Source organism: Electrona antarctica, assembly GCF_951216825.1.
Source record: "Electrona antarctica genome assembly, chromosome: 3".
NCBI lineage: Eukaryota > Metazoa > Chordata > Actinopteri > Myctophiformes > Myctophidae > Electrona > Electrona antarctica.
Window position 1 is genome coordinate 15236007 of NC_136808.1, and position 15878 is coordinate 15251884.

The 15878-nt window shown below is 41.6% G+C and overlaps 2 protein-coding genes across 3 annotated transcripts in view; one reads left to right on the plus strand and one right to left on the minus strand.

Moving 5' to 3' along the window:
• The window catches only part of epha6 (eph receptor A6), a gene marked incomplete at its 5' end in the record, with an annotated part of 76887 nt that extends 67147 nt beyond the window's left edge, over positions 1-9740 (plus strand). The window contains 7 exons of the mRNA XM_079497258.1: positions 4956-5141; positions 5488-5549; positions 6027-6236; positions 6584-6733; positions 7263-7456; positions 7642-7791; positions 8464-9740. Of these exons, the coding sequence (XP_079353384.1) occupies positions 4956-5141; positions 5488-5549; positions 6027-6236; positions 6584-6733; positions 7263-7456; positions 7642-7791; positions 8464-8578 (1067 nt within the window). The 3' untranslated portion in view covers positions 8579-9740. The remainder of the gene's footprint in view (positions 1-4955; positions 5142-5487; positions 5550-6026; positions 6237-6583; positions 6734-7262; positions 7457-7641; positions 7792-8463) is intronic.
• A 233-nt stretch (positions 9741-9973) lies between these two features.
• LOC306920484 (ATP synthase F(0) complex subunit C2, mitochondrial-like) overlaps positions 9974-15878 on the minus strand; it is a 40007-nt gene continuing 34102 nt past the window's right edge. Inside the window, exons 2-6 of one of the 2 annotated variants that reach the window (XM_079497261.1) lie at positions 14710-14749; positions 14333-14420; positions 12119-12196; positions 10710-10909; positions 9974-10332 (exon numbers count right to left, since the gene is read on the minus strand). In XM_079497261.1, coding sequence (XP_079353387.1) covers positions 10218-10332; positions 10710-10909; positions 12119-12196; positions 14333-14371 — 432 coding nt within the window. In that variant the 5' untranslated portion in view covers positions 14372-14420; positions 14710-14749 and the 3' untranslated portion in view covers positions 9974-10217. Of the gene's footprint in view, positions 10333-10709; positions 10910-12118; positions 12197-14332; positions 14421-14709; positions 14858-15878 lie in introns of those variants that run through there. The other variant, XM_079497260.1, reaches the window with a different exon arrangement.

Below are 15878 nucleotides of genomic sequence, written 5' to 3' on the forward strand. Positions count from 1 at the left end.
CTGAGGACTGCAGATGACAATCAAGCTCTATTCTCTGCAGAAGTAGTCAATACTGTCAAACAGTTTTTATGTCGATGGCTGTCTTAAGTCAATGCCTTCAGAGGAGGAGGCAACACAGATGGTTAAGGATCTACACGTAACTGCTCTGTGCCACAAAGGGGGCTTTATTCTCTCCTCCTGTTGGTCCATGGTCTTTGCTGCTCCTCCTCCTCCTCCTCTGCTCCTCTGTCACTGATCAGTCCAGCTCCCCTCTCGGCCTCAGTCAGGTGCAGGCAGCTATTCAACTCCACCAACTGCTGTTGCATGGAGTGAATCTCGTTTAAGGCTTGCTGGAGTGTGTCTACTTGAACATGTGTCTGGACAAAGATCGGAGGATCTTTGTCCAGACACATGTTCATCAACGCTGACACCTTCAGTCTCTCCTGTTCCACGGTTTTCAAAATAACCAGTTTCTCCTGTGTCATGACCCCCAGCTCTGTGTTTTGTGTGTCAACCTGTTCAGAGCTCATCCAACTCTGTGGTGTGACTTTGGGAAAGGCGGCTATTCTCCAGATTCGCATCCTCCTTGGTATCATGGACGTGGTTTTAAAGATTTCCAGCTGCTTCTCTGCCCCGCCCTCAGCGATTTGGAGCTCCAGCTACAAGCGTTCCTTGTAGTCATTCTCCCTTTGATTCATGAGCTCCTCGAACTCCGCAGCGACCTCTCTGATCCTCATTTCCAGAGCCAATGTGTCCGTCTGCTGGACTTGAAAGTTGAAAGCGAACGGGTCAAATAATTGGCTTGCTGGAGTGTGTCTACTCTCCGGTCTTTGTCCAGACGCATGTTCATCAATGCCGACACCTTCAGTCTCTCCTGTTCCACGGTCTGCAAAATAACCAGTTTCTCCTGTCATGACCCCCAGCTCTGTGTTTTGTGCGTCAACCTGTTCAGAGCTCATCCAACTCTGTGGTGTGACTTTGGGAAAGGCGGCTCTTCTCACCCATTCACACACACACACATTCATACACCGATTGCAGCGGAAGCCATGCAAGGTACCAACCAGCACACCGGGAGCAATTTGGGGTTCAGTGTCTTGCCCAAGGACACTTCGGAGGAGCCGGGATTCGAACCGCCGACCCATGGATCATTGGACGACCTGCTCTACCTCCTGAGCCACAGTCGCCCAGCAGTCTTAAGAGAGGCTACCAGTGGAGGCAAAGGATAATCCAGCCGATGATGTTTCACGTGGGCTGAAGGCCACTGACTTCGTGGCAAACAAGAGGTGGATCAATGGACCTGGAATTATGTTCTACAGCAACAGACACTTTATGATGCAGGTCTGCAAACTGTCCTCTGCGTCTGGTAGAGGCAATCTTGAACAGTCGACCCATCACAACAGTTTCAGATGAGCCAAATGATCTGGAAGCTCTAACACCAAACCACATCCTTAAAAGGAAAGCCGGCTTTGCCCCCTGGACTGTTTGACAGAGATCTGTATACCAGGAAGAGATGGAAACAGCCCAGTATATTGCTGACCTCTTCTGGAAGCGGTGGTTCTCAGAATATCTGGCTTTTGATGCAAAAATGGTTAAAGGAAAGAAGATCCCTCACTCCTGGAGACATTGTCCTCGTTGCAGATGCTACTACTCCCAGAGGCTCATGGATTTTGGAGGCAAAACCAGATGCCAAAGGCCTAGTGCGCACTGCACGCCTTCAGACGAAGACAAGCCAACTGGAAAGGCCTGTTGACAAACTGTTACTGGAGGCAACAGACTGAGGACTTAACTCTTCTTTCTCTATTCTTTCTCTAGCAGTGTCATCAGAAGATTCATTCAAGATTAAATGCATCACACATACCACACACTAATGTTTTATTTCATGGCTTCTTTATAAATATTTGTAATTGTGTTTATATATTATGCACAATTAAGGGCCGGAGTGTAGATGCCATTTCACTATTTTGTATTTTCTGTTATTTAGCCTTATCAGTCTTGAGAATATTCTGTAGATTACTGGCAATTTTGGTTTATTGTTTTGGGCATAGACGGGCAAGTCTCCCAGGCCTAGGGTTTAATTATGGGGGGGGGGGGGGGGGGGAAACATGTTTTTTTTTTTTTTCCCCCAGTAGCACAGAAGAATGTCATGTTTGTATTTATGCCCTTTACTTGAAGTCAAAGCAAACTTGTGGACATTGGATTGCTTCCTGCCTGCGTAATCCTACAGCCATATACTGGGTGCACCATGGGTTTAATTGTTTTATTTGACAAACACCATTATAGTAGTCTGAACATACCCCAAAAAGATTATTCAGAAATGTTGATTTTGTCATATGGCGTTTCTGAATTTAGATATTAGTAATTAGAATATTTTGTAAAAGTTCATTTTCTTCCGTAATATAATTCAAAAAGTGAAACTTTCATATATTCTCAATTCATTGTGCATAAAGTGAAGTATTTTATTTTTTTGTTTTAATCTTGATTATGGCGTACAGCTCATAGTCCACAAAGTTTTTTTTTTTAAACGAAATGCCGACCATCTGAAATGTATATTAATGTATGCAGTTAATACTTGGTCTGGGTTACTTTTTAACACATCATTTCATCAATGGGGCGTGGCATGGAGGTGATCAGCCTGTGGCACTGTTGAGATGTTATGGAAGCCCAGGTTTGCTTTGATAACAGCCGTAAATTAATTTGTATTGTATAGTCTTATGTCTCACACTTCCTCTTGACAATACAAGCTAGATTCTCTGGGGTTCAGGTCAGGCACAGTAATACTATGGTCAGTACACCAGTTACTAGTAGTTTTGGCTCTGTGGGCAGGTGCCAAATCGAGCTGGAAAGGAAAATTAGGATCGCCATGAAGCTCGTCAACATACTGAAGCACAATGTACTCAGTAAAAAGATGGCTGTGTTGAAACCAGTATTAAGTTTTCACTGTCAGTGGATCAACACCATAGCAGATAACATGGCCTAAATCATCACTGGGTTTTGTCATGTCCAGAGTCTCAACACAACCATCTATTATGATATTTTACAGCACTATGTGCCTCCGTACATTGACAAGCTTTATGTTGATGCTGATCTTCCTTTTCCAGCAGCGTGTGTTGAGACTCTGGACATGACAAAACACAGTGATGATTTAGGCCATGTTATCTGCTATGGTGTTGATCCACTGACAGTGAAAACGTAACACTGGTTTCAACACAGCCATCTTTTTAGAGTACATTGTGCTTCAGTATGTTGACAAGCTTCATGGAGATGCTAATTTTCCTTTCCAGCTCGATTTGGCACCTGCCCACAGAGCCAAAACTACTAGTAACTGGTGTACTGACCATGGTATTACTCTGCTTAACTGACCAGACAACTGGCCTGACCTGAAACCCACAGATAATCTAGGTTGTATTGTCAAGGGGAAGGTGTGAGACATAAGACTGAACAATACAAATTAATTTACGGCTGTTATCAAAGCAAACCTGGGCTTCCATAACACCTCAACAGTGCCACAGGCTGATCACCTCCATGCCACGCCCCATTGATGAAATAATTTGTTCAAAAGTAGCCCCGACCAAGTATTAACTGCATACATTAATATACTTTTCAGATAGTCGACATTTCTCGTTTTAAAAAATCCTTTTTTTAGTGGTCTCGTAAAATATTCTTCTAATTCTTTGAGATAGGATTTTTTAATTTTTAAGAGCTGTACGCTATAATCATCAAGATTAAAACAAAAAAAGGTTTTAAATACTTCACTTTATGCACAATGAATTGAGAATATATGAAAGTTTCACTTTTTGAATTATATTACGGAAGAAAATGAACATTTATAAAATATTCTAATTACTTGAGATGGACCTGTATGTATAGCAGATTTGACAGGTTATACACTTTAAGGGTTAAAGAGTAAGGACTATCAGAAATATCTTCGGTCTATATATCTTCAGTAATACTCCAGAGTGGCTCCTGTGACAGTTCAGATAGATTTCCATATTTCATAGAACAAGAAATCTTGTAAAGTTTTAATTAAACATTTTACAGGTCTGACAACTGTGACCCAGACACAAGAACTCTTAAAGTAGTCTAAATTGAAATGTCATAGAGGAGCAGTGGAATATTAAACTGTCCTACTTTAGAAAACCAGTGGTGTCCCCTGTGAATAGTGTTCATTGATTCACTAAATTGAACTAGACTGTATTTATCCTATGAATTATACTGAAGACTGTTTCCATTTGTCTCGTTTGAAGAACGTGAGCGCCACTTATGGGAAGCTGCGTGTACTTGCGTACTCTACAGCTACAGAGAACACTGTAGTTTGACTGTCATATTATCAGTAAGGTGTTAGATGGGCATTTCACTAATATACATTTGAATTCCAATGTATTTTCTATAAAATATTTTAAGGAAGAAATCCCTGTGGCTGTGCTAAGAAATTATCCTGATTTCCTGAGCTGTATTCAGCACAATCATCAGGACACTATATAAAGTGTCATCATTAGCATGCCAAATAAAGTCATGCCATTTTGTAAAGGCTGCAGTCTTATGTATGATTTTAAAAGCGAGAGGCATGTAGGCTACCTGACATGTTGGAGTGTGTGTGTGTGTGTGTGTGTGTGTGTGTGTGTGTGTGTGTGTGTGTGTGTGTGTGTGTGTGTGTGTGTGTGTGTGTGTGTGTGTGTGAAATTAAATGAAATGATTACTATATTTACCCAGGGTATCTGGGCTAAGCTCAAGAACTTGTTTCCAGCCAGGCCCTGCTCATAGAACATTTCATCGTAGTGGTTCAATGCCTTGTTCAAGGGCACTTCAGCGGTGGTAATTTTAACGTGTCGGACCGCTGATTCGAACTGGCGACCTTCCGGTATCAAGACCGCTCCGCGCGCGCGCGTGTGTGTGTGTGTGTGTGTGTGTGTGTGTGTTTTTACTGTACTGTGTGCATGTGTCATTATGCCTGTTTCTATATGTCTGCATCATGGCAGGTGAATTTGGAGAAGTGTGCAGCGGCCGTCTGCACACAACAGGGAAGACGGATGTTGCCGTGGCCATAAAGACTCTAAAAGGCGGCTATGTGGAGCATCAGAAGCGGGACTTCCTGCGTGAGGCGTCCATCATTGGACAGTTCAACAACACCAACATTGTCCGTCTAGAGGGAGTCGTCACTAAAAGTAAATCTCTCATCACCTTGTTCATTCTCTAAAATGTCTTTCTCTAATTTCACTGTTTCTCAATGTCTGGTCTCGCCAAATTGACCCGTACAGGTCTGTAACTCTGAGAGTGCAACTTCTTTTTTTTTTTTATCTTTAATCTACACTGTACAATTCTCAGTGTTACTTTAACTCTGAGAGGGTACAAATGGAACCAATTGGACCTTTATACAGGTCCATTTGGTCCCATTTTGTACACTCTCAGAGTCAGACCCATACTGACTGGGGACTCCCTGGTGGTCCCAGGACCTGAAGTTGAGAACCATTCCACTTCTCTGCTCCAATAATGTTAATGGTGTTTTTCCAGGCAGACCAGTAATGATAGTGGTGGAGTTGATGGACAACGGAGCGCTGGACGCTTTCCTACGGGTAAGAGGAATATGAAACAGGATGATATGGAAAGGAAAATATATTTACTTAAGTACTGTATAATACCTTTGTACTCTACATTGTGGTATTGCTACTTTTACTTGAGTAAAATATATGGAGATACAAGGTTTCATACTGCCTGCCCCTGGCCAGTCGGGTGCCTGATGGAGGGGAAAGGAACTGGTTGGAATAACGTGTTCCTTCCACGAGCTACGTCCAACCAGGGAAACTCCCCCTTTCCAGGTGAAAAGAAGCGACTTGGACTCCTCATGCATGGAAGGAAGCATGAGGTCAGTCCGTTGCTCTCCCCAGGTTGCCAGAGCGAGTGTAGCGCCCAGGATTACATTAGATAATTGACACTGGGTGAAAAAATTGGTTGCAAAATCGTATCAAAGAGATACAAGGTTTCTGCCCGACAGCAACGTTATGCTGAGAGGCTCTGCTCTTCTTGCCTCCTCTGTCCAACAACGAACCCAGAGCCATGATGGCCAGTTCACAGTGCTCCAGCTGGCGGGCATGCTGCGTGGCATCGCTGCGGGAATGAGCTACCTGTCAGACATAGCTTACATTCACCGAGACCTCGCCGCTCGAAACATCCTGGTGAATGAGAACCTGGTCTGTAAGGTGTCAGACTTTGGCATGTCTCGAGGATTGGACGATGACCCTGACGCTGCATATACCACTATGGTGAGTGTGAGGGCTCTACACACAAGTGACGTTTTGCAGATTTTGAACCTAAATCCCATTGTTCTGAATCTGATGTGAGAAGATCTTATATACTAGACTCTAGTATATAAGATCTTCTCACATCAGATTCTCACATCAGATAGCGTAGCGGCCCAAACCTCTAGTAACTTACTAGAGGCTACGCTATTATTCCTCCCACAAAATGCTTATATATGTGTGTATGCCTGCAACATTAAATGCACCATTTTACATAATTGATGACACAAAATGTGTCTTCCACAGGGTGTTGTAGTTTCATTCTTCAATGATAGATAGATCATCTTAATAATATTGTGCTTTATAAATAGGGAGGGAAGATACCGATTCGCTGGACCGCCCCGGAGGCTATTTCTTATGGGAAGTTTTCTTCCGCCAGTGACGTTTGGAGCTACGGCATCGTCATGTGGGAAGTGATGTCATATGGCGAGAGGCCCTACTGGGAGATGTCCAATCAAGACGTGAGTTGCTGCTGATGTTCAATGACTCATCCTGAAGTAGAATCAGCATAGGTTTTGATTTTTAGGGTTTTTTTAAGAGACAAAACTAATGTATAAATCATGAATATACAGTACAACTAATAGCAGTTGATAGATTGCTCAGGTCACATTCAGTAGAGTATATCAGTGGTTCTTGAGAGGCCAGCTAGAAGTTAACCCAGTGAGAGAATGAGAATCAATTTGGGGGTCCTTGACATGAAAATATTTGAGATACAGTGTCCTGTATGTTCGATCTACTATTAAAATTGCTTTAATAATTCTGAGCCGTTTTAGAAACAACACAAAAGGCTGTCAGAGTTACACTTTTTCACCTAATAGCCACTTAAAGCCTCTAGACTTGGTAAACTGGACCTGATTTTGTTCTGTACTTGGACCGCCTTTTCTGCAGACAAAATCATCATCTACAAGCGGCCATTTTTGGCTTGAATATGGATGCTGGCATTGCTGGGGTTCAAGTGGTTAAATGTATGCACATATGTGTGTTACTCAGGTAATCCTGTCCATTGAAGAGGGCTACCGTCTGCCAGCACCGATGTGCTGCCCTGTGGCATTGCACCAGTTGATGCTGCACTGTTGGCAGAAGGAGCGCAGTCAGCGGCCACACTTCAGTGACATACTCACTTTTCTGGAAAAGCTGATATGCAACCCCAGCGGTCTGCTCACTCTGGTCAACGATGTGCAGAGGTTAGTTACCCTTACGACCCTTCAATTTGTACACTCCCAGAGTTATCAATGGATACAGAGGTCAGAGGACATTACTGTGTAGTTCTAAGATTGTCTTACTGTACATGGTCCAATTATCCCTTTCACATGCTATTCAAACCTTTTTTCCCCCTTCTTATTCCTGTCCCTTCTGTTTGTCAATATAGTTTCCCAGAATCCCCAGGAGACATGTCAGACTATCCTCTTTTCATCTCCATCGGCGACTGGCTCGACTCTATCAAAATGAGCCAATATAAGAACAACTTCCTGGCAGCAGGCTACACAACACTGGATTCTATTTCTACCATGAGCATAGAGTGAGTGAGTCAGGTCTGATCTTTTAGAAATTACATGCATGGCAAAGTGTGGGTGACAAAACGATAATGCAAGCACTTATACAGTATGTGAATTTATATTACTGTTTTTCTCTAAGATTGTTTAAAAGCTACAATCCGTGAATTTAAAGAATAAAACCTTATTTTAATAAATCTGGTAGAGTATAATATTAATATACACAATTTCAGAAATGTTAAAGGAACACTTCACCACTTTTCAATCTACCTTCATATAATTGGTCATCACTAATGTTCATGATAAAATGCCAGTTTTTTCCTACTCGCTCTGTGTCTCATAGGAGGGCTGTGGGCAGTTCAGAAACCCACCAGTGACATCATTGAGGGGGAATCCAAGCTAATCGAAACTGCAGCTTTTTATTCCTGAAAAGTTGCAATGCGATAATAGAAGCCATCGTTCTCACGATAATAAAAATCTAAATATATATATATTTTTTTAAATCTGCCTAATGATGTCACTGGTGTCAAGCAGGGAGACACCAAATGTATGTTTTGGCCCTCAACTTCGAGAGGGAACCAAAGTCTTACATGACAATAATTTGTTGATTATTATTTTGAGTGAAGCAGATGTTTGTCTTGACGTGGATACTGCTATAATGAATTTAAAGTAATCCCTTTCTTCCCTCTGCCTTAAAGTGATGTTAGGCGTATTGGAGTGTCTCTTATCGGTCACCAGAGGAGAATCATCAGCAGCATACAGTCTCTGCGACTGCAGTTCCAACACATCCAGCACAGTGGCTTCCCGGTCTGACACAGTTGCAGGAGGACACGTTAAGTATAAGCAGCAAGTGTGATCTTGAGTGTGTGATGTCAGTGTCTCATTTACACTGAAAAATCCTGAGTGTTAATTTGGGGATTTTACTGTGTAGGCGTAGCGGACACCACATTCAAACTCAGTTTATCATGGATCAGGATGGTCCAGTTGTTAGCACGGACTTTCAACTAACTGTCGAAGATCAGACTCTGAGATACGGCAGATACAGTACCATACTGTGGACGGGTCACACTCAAATGATTATGGACTTGACAAGAAGTTGTCTCTTTATCTCAGCCAACACAAGCAGTCATTTGAAAGACTAGATTTCTCTTACACGTTGTGGCCACCAATACCTCTTAACTTTCCTAGTGACAATCTGATTTCTATTGACTTTGAAGGGGATCATATCGTATACCTCAAGACTAGAGATGTTAAAATGTCTTTGGTATGTTCACAGTCCTCCATGTATTAGAGATACAAAGAAATACAGATCATTGTAGGAATTCAAATGGATTGCCCAGTTTGTGAACTGACAACTCTCAGAAGTACCAAGGACTGGATGATGCTACATACTGCTGGTTTATTAAAAAAAAGAAAAAGATAAGAAATCACTGGACATACAGTCGGACTGTATTGTACTGTAAAGACAGCCATGTTTGAGTTGAAGACCACTGAATGTCATATTTTTATAGAAAATGTATATTATAATGGAGTATGCCCTGTTCTGTTGTCTTGTGAAGGGTGCATTTTATTCAATATTCTTGCCTTTAATTTAAACAGCTCCACTTGAATGCTTCTGCTACTGATAATCAAATTACCTAATGTTATACAGTATATGTGAGCTGCACAACCGAAAACAGTGTTTTGCTATACATAAGTATGGTGCAATAAGAATGCAGTGATGATGCTGGTGTGATGGTTAAGATCTGGACATCTGAGGACAAATAAAGATCACCTTTTCACAATCATACTGACTAAACATGCCAACAAGAGCCACTGGAACATGTACAGCTTGAAACACTTAACCTGTATACAGAACATCCATGGAAATTCCACTTCTGCACTATCCAAGTCAAGAATCAGACAGCAGGTTTTAAGATGAATACATAGCAAATGTGGACATGGTGTATATTTAGCAATTAAACACATTTGTATACTTCTGCTCACAGCACATGATCATGCTATAAGTGTAAGGCATTGTAACTCAAGTGCAAGTCAGCCATAACTCCAACCCATGCCTAAATCTTTCCCTAACTGTAAACATTTAACCATAAAACCACAATTTCTCTTGTGACCAGGAAAGATATTCCTGGCAGTTCCCCACATTCTACTATACTTTTGGGGATATTTGACACTAAGCAAGTAATTACACACACACACACGTTAATATTGAATTAAAGGTTTTATTATTTGTTGTTAATCAACGTCTATTAACAAAACAACAAATGGGACAAAATATACAATGTGACAACCATTACCAACACTGAACCAACAGTTCATAATGACTGCTGTCATTGCAAGAGGTACCCACAAAGGAGTGGCAGTGACATTGAACCATTATTTAAGATACCAAACTGCTGATTCTAGTTAACATGGCAGGGAATGTACCCCTTGATAGCAATTGCCAAACTGGTTACATGGCAAACAGGATGAGGAACGCGACCATCAGACAGAACAGACCCATGGCTTCAGAGAGTGCAAAGCCCAAGATGGCATATGAAAACAGCTGCTGCTTCAGGGAGGGGTTCCTAGAAAAACAAAAACAAGGCGTCATGGAAGACAGGATAGATTGTATCATGTTGGTATTTAAACCATTTTGGACTGAGGCCGATTCTAAAATTGCCTTCTAAATACTGACCTAAGTATTCTGAAAAACTTTATTTATATAGAACACATTTTTTTAATACTGTACAGAACCACCCAGAATGGGTTAATAACTTAATATATCCTTATTATACCCTTTTTGCGAGTAAGTATCCCAGTGTATGTCTTAACCAATCTGCCCAAATTTATAATGCAGTTTCCCCACACAGACTTTATTTTGGTAGGCTGCCCAGATATTAACGTTCTACCATAATATCAGACCCGTCTGTGGGCTACTGTAATGACCGATGAGCAATGTTACCTGGCATATCCGATGATAAGGCTCCCGAACACTGTTCCAATACCAGCTCCTGATCCAGCCACTCCTACGGTAGCAGCACCAGCACCGATGAATTTGGCAGCAGTGTCAATGTCACGGCTAACAGCACTAGTCTGGAAGCCCCGCAGTGCCACCTGCTGTTGGGAGCCCATCATGCTTTGTGGTCCTAGAACTGAGGTACTCTGAAACAAGCACAAAATAAAGCCCCAGTTATACTTTGTTGCACACCAGAAATAACTGGGTTTAATTAGCAAGACAGGAGCACATAAGAAAAATGTTCTCAGCTATTAAAAAGTGCACAGAAGAAATGACATGTACTGCACTTGCAGAAATGTATAGGAAATGGCACTGCTATAACAACTAATAAGTCACTGTTGCATCCAAGCAGATTCATAATTTTAAATGACAAAATCTTTAAGCTAAATAACAGATTCCGATTGTGCCAAAACTCTAATCAAATGTTGCAGTTTAGAGAGCAGTCAATCGGCAAATCTAATACAGCACCGGTTTCAAATAGTAAAAACTAGGATGCTGGAATTGAAGAGAACATGTTTTTGGTGATCAGAACATCCCTACTACAGCATATAAGTGGAGTGGGACGTTAACGTAGCGGGTTTATAAAAAGAAAAAAAAAAAAGTAGGAGCAAACTCTGGGCGAGGACTGCCTGCCACTCCAAGCGGATCCGGGTGGGGATCACTCACCACACGTTTGAGCAAGCCTGGTCGCACGGACAGACAAAGACAGCTGCATGTTCAAACAAACTTATTTTATGCTGCTGAGCAGGCAGCAGCACACTATCTTCTTCTTTTTTTTTAATAAAGTGATGAGGCATGGACACTTTTTTTCCCCCAAAGTCTAAGGTTTAAGGGAGAAAAGTGAATGTGAAAGTTGTTTAGCTGTAGCCATAATTCATTTGCATGTGGTCACTCCAACTGTAGTTTTTTTGAAGGGACATTTAATTTCAGGCACACCGTAGTGGAAACAAAGATGTAACCATTCACACAACTCCCATTATATAACAGTGGTGCTGATCGGACACATTAAGGCAGTAGTTGTGAACCATTTCATTTCAGGGGACAAAAATAATTGAGTTTGTGACACCAATTTCAAAGTCATACCCAGACCTATTCTCACCCATTTCCACAGCGTTCTCTGGCCTCTAATACCCATTGGATTTACAGCCAACTATGATTCAATTTATAGTTCTCTCTACGGCGATATCTTCTCTACTTTTAGAGGTCACAGTTGACAGGTACAGGTTTATAAAATAAAAAAAAGGGAAGAGAAGACAATGGCCCTATAAAACTGAAGTTAGCAGGAGTTTAATCGAGCTAGACAGCTATATTTCATTCAAGTTTATATCCATATTTTGTAACCCCCAGTAACTCACCTCTGCCGTCCTTGCATTTGGTCCTGACATCACTGAGGCCGAGAGTGGTCTGCATAGGATCCGGGATCCTGCACGGATCTGTACCAAGACATACAGAACGTGTACATTATGATCTCTGGATCGTTTGTGTGGTTTTGAATCGATTGAAAACTGTATAACAGTTTGTAGAATAAGTACAGGAAAGTGCAGTTCAAAACAAGGTCCCCAAAAAGTGCTATGGCTTGTTTACATTGGGGCCCTCCATTTTCAATTCATCAGAACATTTAGTGGCATACAAATACACAGTAGGCTACTATGCACTAGGGGGGGGGAAGAAAAAGTGGTTAGAAAATATATATATGTATAGTAGGGGGGGGGGGGGAAACTTTGACTTTTTTTTTTACTGGGGCCAGTTTCAAATTGCAGCCACCCGCTCTTTGAGAGCAGTTTTGGAGTAGGGATTTGCATTCCTTTACGACTGTTGGCAGGGTGTTGCACATTTTTGTGGCATAGAAGCTAAATTAATTTAACCACTTGTTTGAGCTGAATCTGGGTTGAACGCAATTTGTGGAACTCCCTCTGGTGTTGTGATCGTGGACGGCGTTAACGTTCAGGAAGTAGTTTGACAGGTAATGGGCACACTTTTGCATCAAGAGATGACCAGGTGTCTCTTCTAGGTTTTTAAACAGCTGGTGGATGGAAATTACACTGTTAGTTTCAACTTGTAGCACCAGCAAAAAATAAAACAAACGGCTTTGCCGACACTACAAGTTGAAGCCACGCACTAGCGTCATTTCCTTTCCATCCACCCGTTTAAAAAGCCAGAAGAGAAACCTGGAATGAGTGCTCCTGTTAAGTCCTCAGTATTCTCCATATTCAGACCTCAGCCATCTTGCCAGCAAGGTGATACCTAGGTGACACTTCCCATAGAGCCCATTCATCCAAACAGAAAGGTCCCCTCCAATTATATTAAACAGTCAAAATCACCAACATTGCAGCTGTAGGGAAAGCTTGAATTATTCTTTCAATCTGTAAAGTTTGTTTAATAAAAATCCACAGACATTTTATGAGCTACTTCCTGTCAAGAAATTCCTTGCAGATGATTATTTTCTAAGTATCAGAGTATGGAAGCGCTTGTTATCAGTAAAGCAACCTCCTGCTGCCTCCTGCATTATGTGCCCATTCAAAACAGGTGGTACGCATGGGCCGTTGAGTGCATCACTCAGGGAAAAAAAATAATCTGCAAGGAATTTCTTGACAGGAAGTAGCTCATAAAATGTCTACGGTGGATTTTTATGAAACAAACACTTTACAGATTGAAAGGATAATTCAAGCTTTCCCTACAGCTGCAATGTTGGTGTCACCTAGGTATCACCTTGCTGGCAAGATGGCTGCTGTCTGAATATAGAGTATTGTGTTCTTAGTGACCAGTGGGGACTTCCTGTGCAAAAACCTTGTTCTTTGGTTGACTTTTGATTACATTGGTTGCCATTATTGTCACAGGAAAGATTTGCCTCAGATGGAACCCAGGTAGGTAATTTCATCTTCTCTTGTGATAACATTGCCACCCACTTTAATTGTGAAGCCATCAGCCTTGCTGAGATTATCATTTGACCCAAAGATTATGGATTCAGTTTTCCCCCTGTGTAATGTTAGTTTGTTATCAGCAAGGTGCAGATTCTACAGAGTTCAGAGCTGAGGGCTTTAACCTGGAATTTGTCGTTTTATTGAATAGGATATAATTAAAAGATGCATGTATGATATCTAGTAAATGGAAGAGTGGCACCTCAATAGTTTCCCAAAAAAAATAAAAATGGGGAAATGGTCTGAAATAACTAAAAATAATTACTTCATAGCACTTTCCAATTGTATTATTTTTACATTTAGGGGGCGGGATGCCAATTTAACATGCAATTAATGTTTAGTCTGTTTACTCTAACTCCACTGTTCAGTATAAAACAACAGTCACCTATTCAACTTCCAAACTATAAACCAACCCAACTAATAATAAGTACTACTGTCTGGACTTACAACTATGGAGGGCAGCAAGCCAAACGCCCTTGCAGAGGACAGCATTCTGGCTAGCACCATGGATGACGCTAGCTAGCTAACGTTAGCTTGTTGGATAATATGTTACCGGTTGATTTGCCGTAGTTTTGGAAACGGACATTTAACGTTAAGTAAATATTGTACACGATATGATAGAGTAATGTTGACTTTTTCATTCATACTCACCAGTGATGGCGTAGCGACGAACTTAGCGCAGGTATACATTACTGTGGTAGGTTGAGTTGCCCAAAGATACTAGATGTGTCCTCTTGATCTGCAGAGGGGAAGATACATAAAATACGTATTAACAAGAGTTATTTAAATTACCATTTTGTAATAGCTGTAGCCGTTTCTACCATGTTCTTAACGGTAGTTATTAGTTAACATTCAGAGAGGGGCGTGTGTGTAAGGTCAAGATCCGATTGATTACACATAGGCTGTGCAGTAGAGTCGCAAAACCAGGAAATTGGTCATTAGCACATACTTGCATTGCATGCACTGATCAGCGGCCGTAATTGAAGTTAGATGGCGTGCATCATGATAACAGACCTATACATGCTTACCTCAAAGATGTTGGAAGAGATTCGGAGAGGTTTGTGGCTGTGGTTACTGGTTAGCTGTGAGCTGAGCTGTGTGCTGCCAATCGGCCGGGCTTTGTAGAGGTCGAACCTTAGAGGGAAGGGAAGTACGTCACGTCGCAGTTGAACATGACCCACGACGCTGCATTTAAAGGTACAGTACAAAGTCTTAAGGAGTTCTCAAACTTGTCCATGATGACTGTCACTTGTAGACAAAGACCCTCAAATCAAATGAATAATTAATAGGGTACTGGAAGAAGTACTCACATTCTTTACTTATAGTAGCAATACCACAATATTGATTGATTGATTGAAGTATGTATTAAAAGTTGCAGAATTAAAGTACATTTCAAGCACAACTCAATACAACAATTAGAAATACTCTGTTATAATTAAGTCTGTTATAATTAAGTCCTGTATTCGAAATTGAGTAAACGTACAAAAGTGTTGGTATAAATATGCTTAACAAAAGTAAATTAAAGTAGCCTACTCATTATTTTAGAAAGTCCCATTTCACAAGTTATAAAATGTATAATAAATGTATAAAATCTTTAGTAATTTGCAGATCTATAATTTCACAATATTTTCAAATAGCCAATGTACAGGGCTGAAGTGGTTGTTTGTTTAGTATTAACTAGACTGGTGCCTGGCTGTAGAGCACAGAGTCGGTAACAATGGAAGTTGGAGATCCATGCCCCACCTGGCTGGCTATGCAATACCCGTTGTACCCGTGTCGAAAAGAGAGCTGAGCCAGAAGGCAAAGCTCTCTGTCTACAGAGCAATCTTCTTTCCTACTCTCACCTATGGTCATGAAGTGTTGGTCATGAGTCATGACAGAAATAATAAGGTTGCGAATACAAGCGGCCAAAATGAGTTTTCTTCGACGGGTGGCTGGCATCTCCCTTAGAGATAGGGTGAGAAGTTCAGTCACACGAGAGAGACTCAGAGTAGAGTCGCTGCTTCATCGACTGGATTAGGTGGTTCGGGCATCTGGTTAGGATGCCTCTCGGGCGTCTCCCTAGGGAGGTCCTCGAGGCACGTCCCACTGGGAGGAGAACCCGGGGCAGACCCAAGGACTGTCTAAAGAGGACGAGACGCGAAGACCGTACGGGCGACGCCATGTTGCTCACATGGTGCTCCATGGAAGGAAAGAA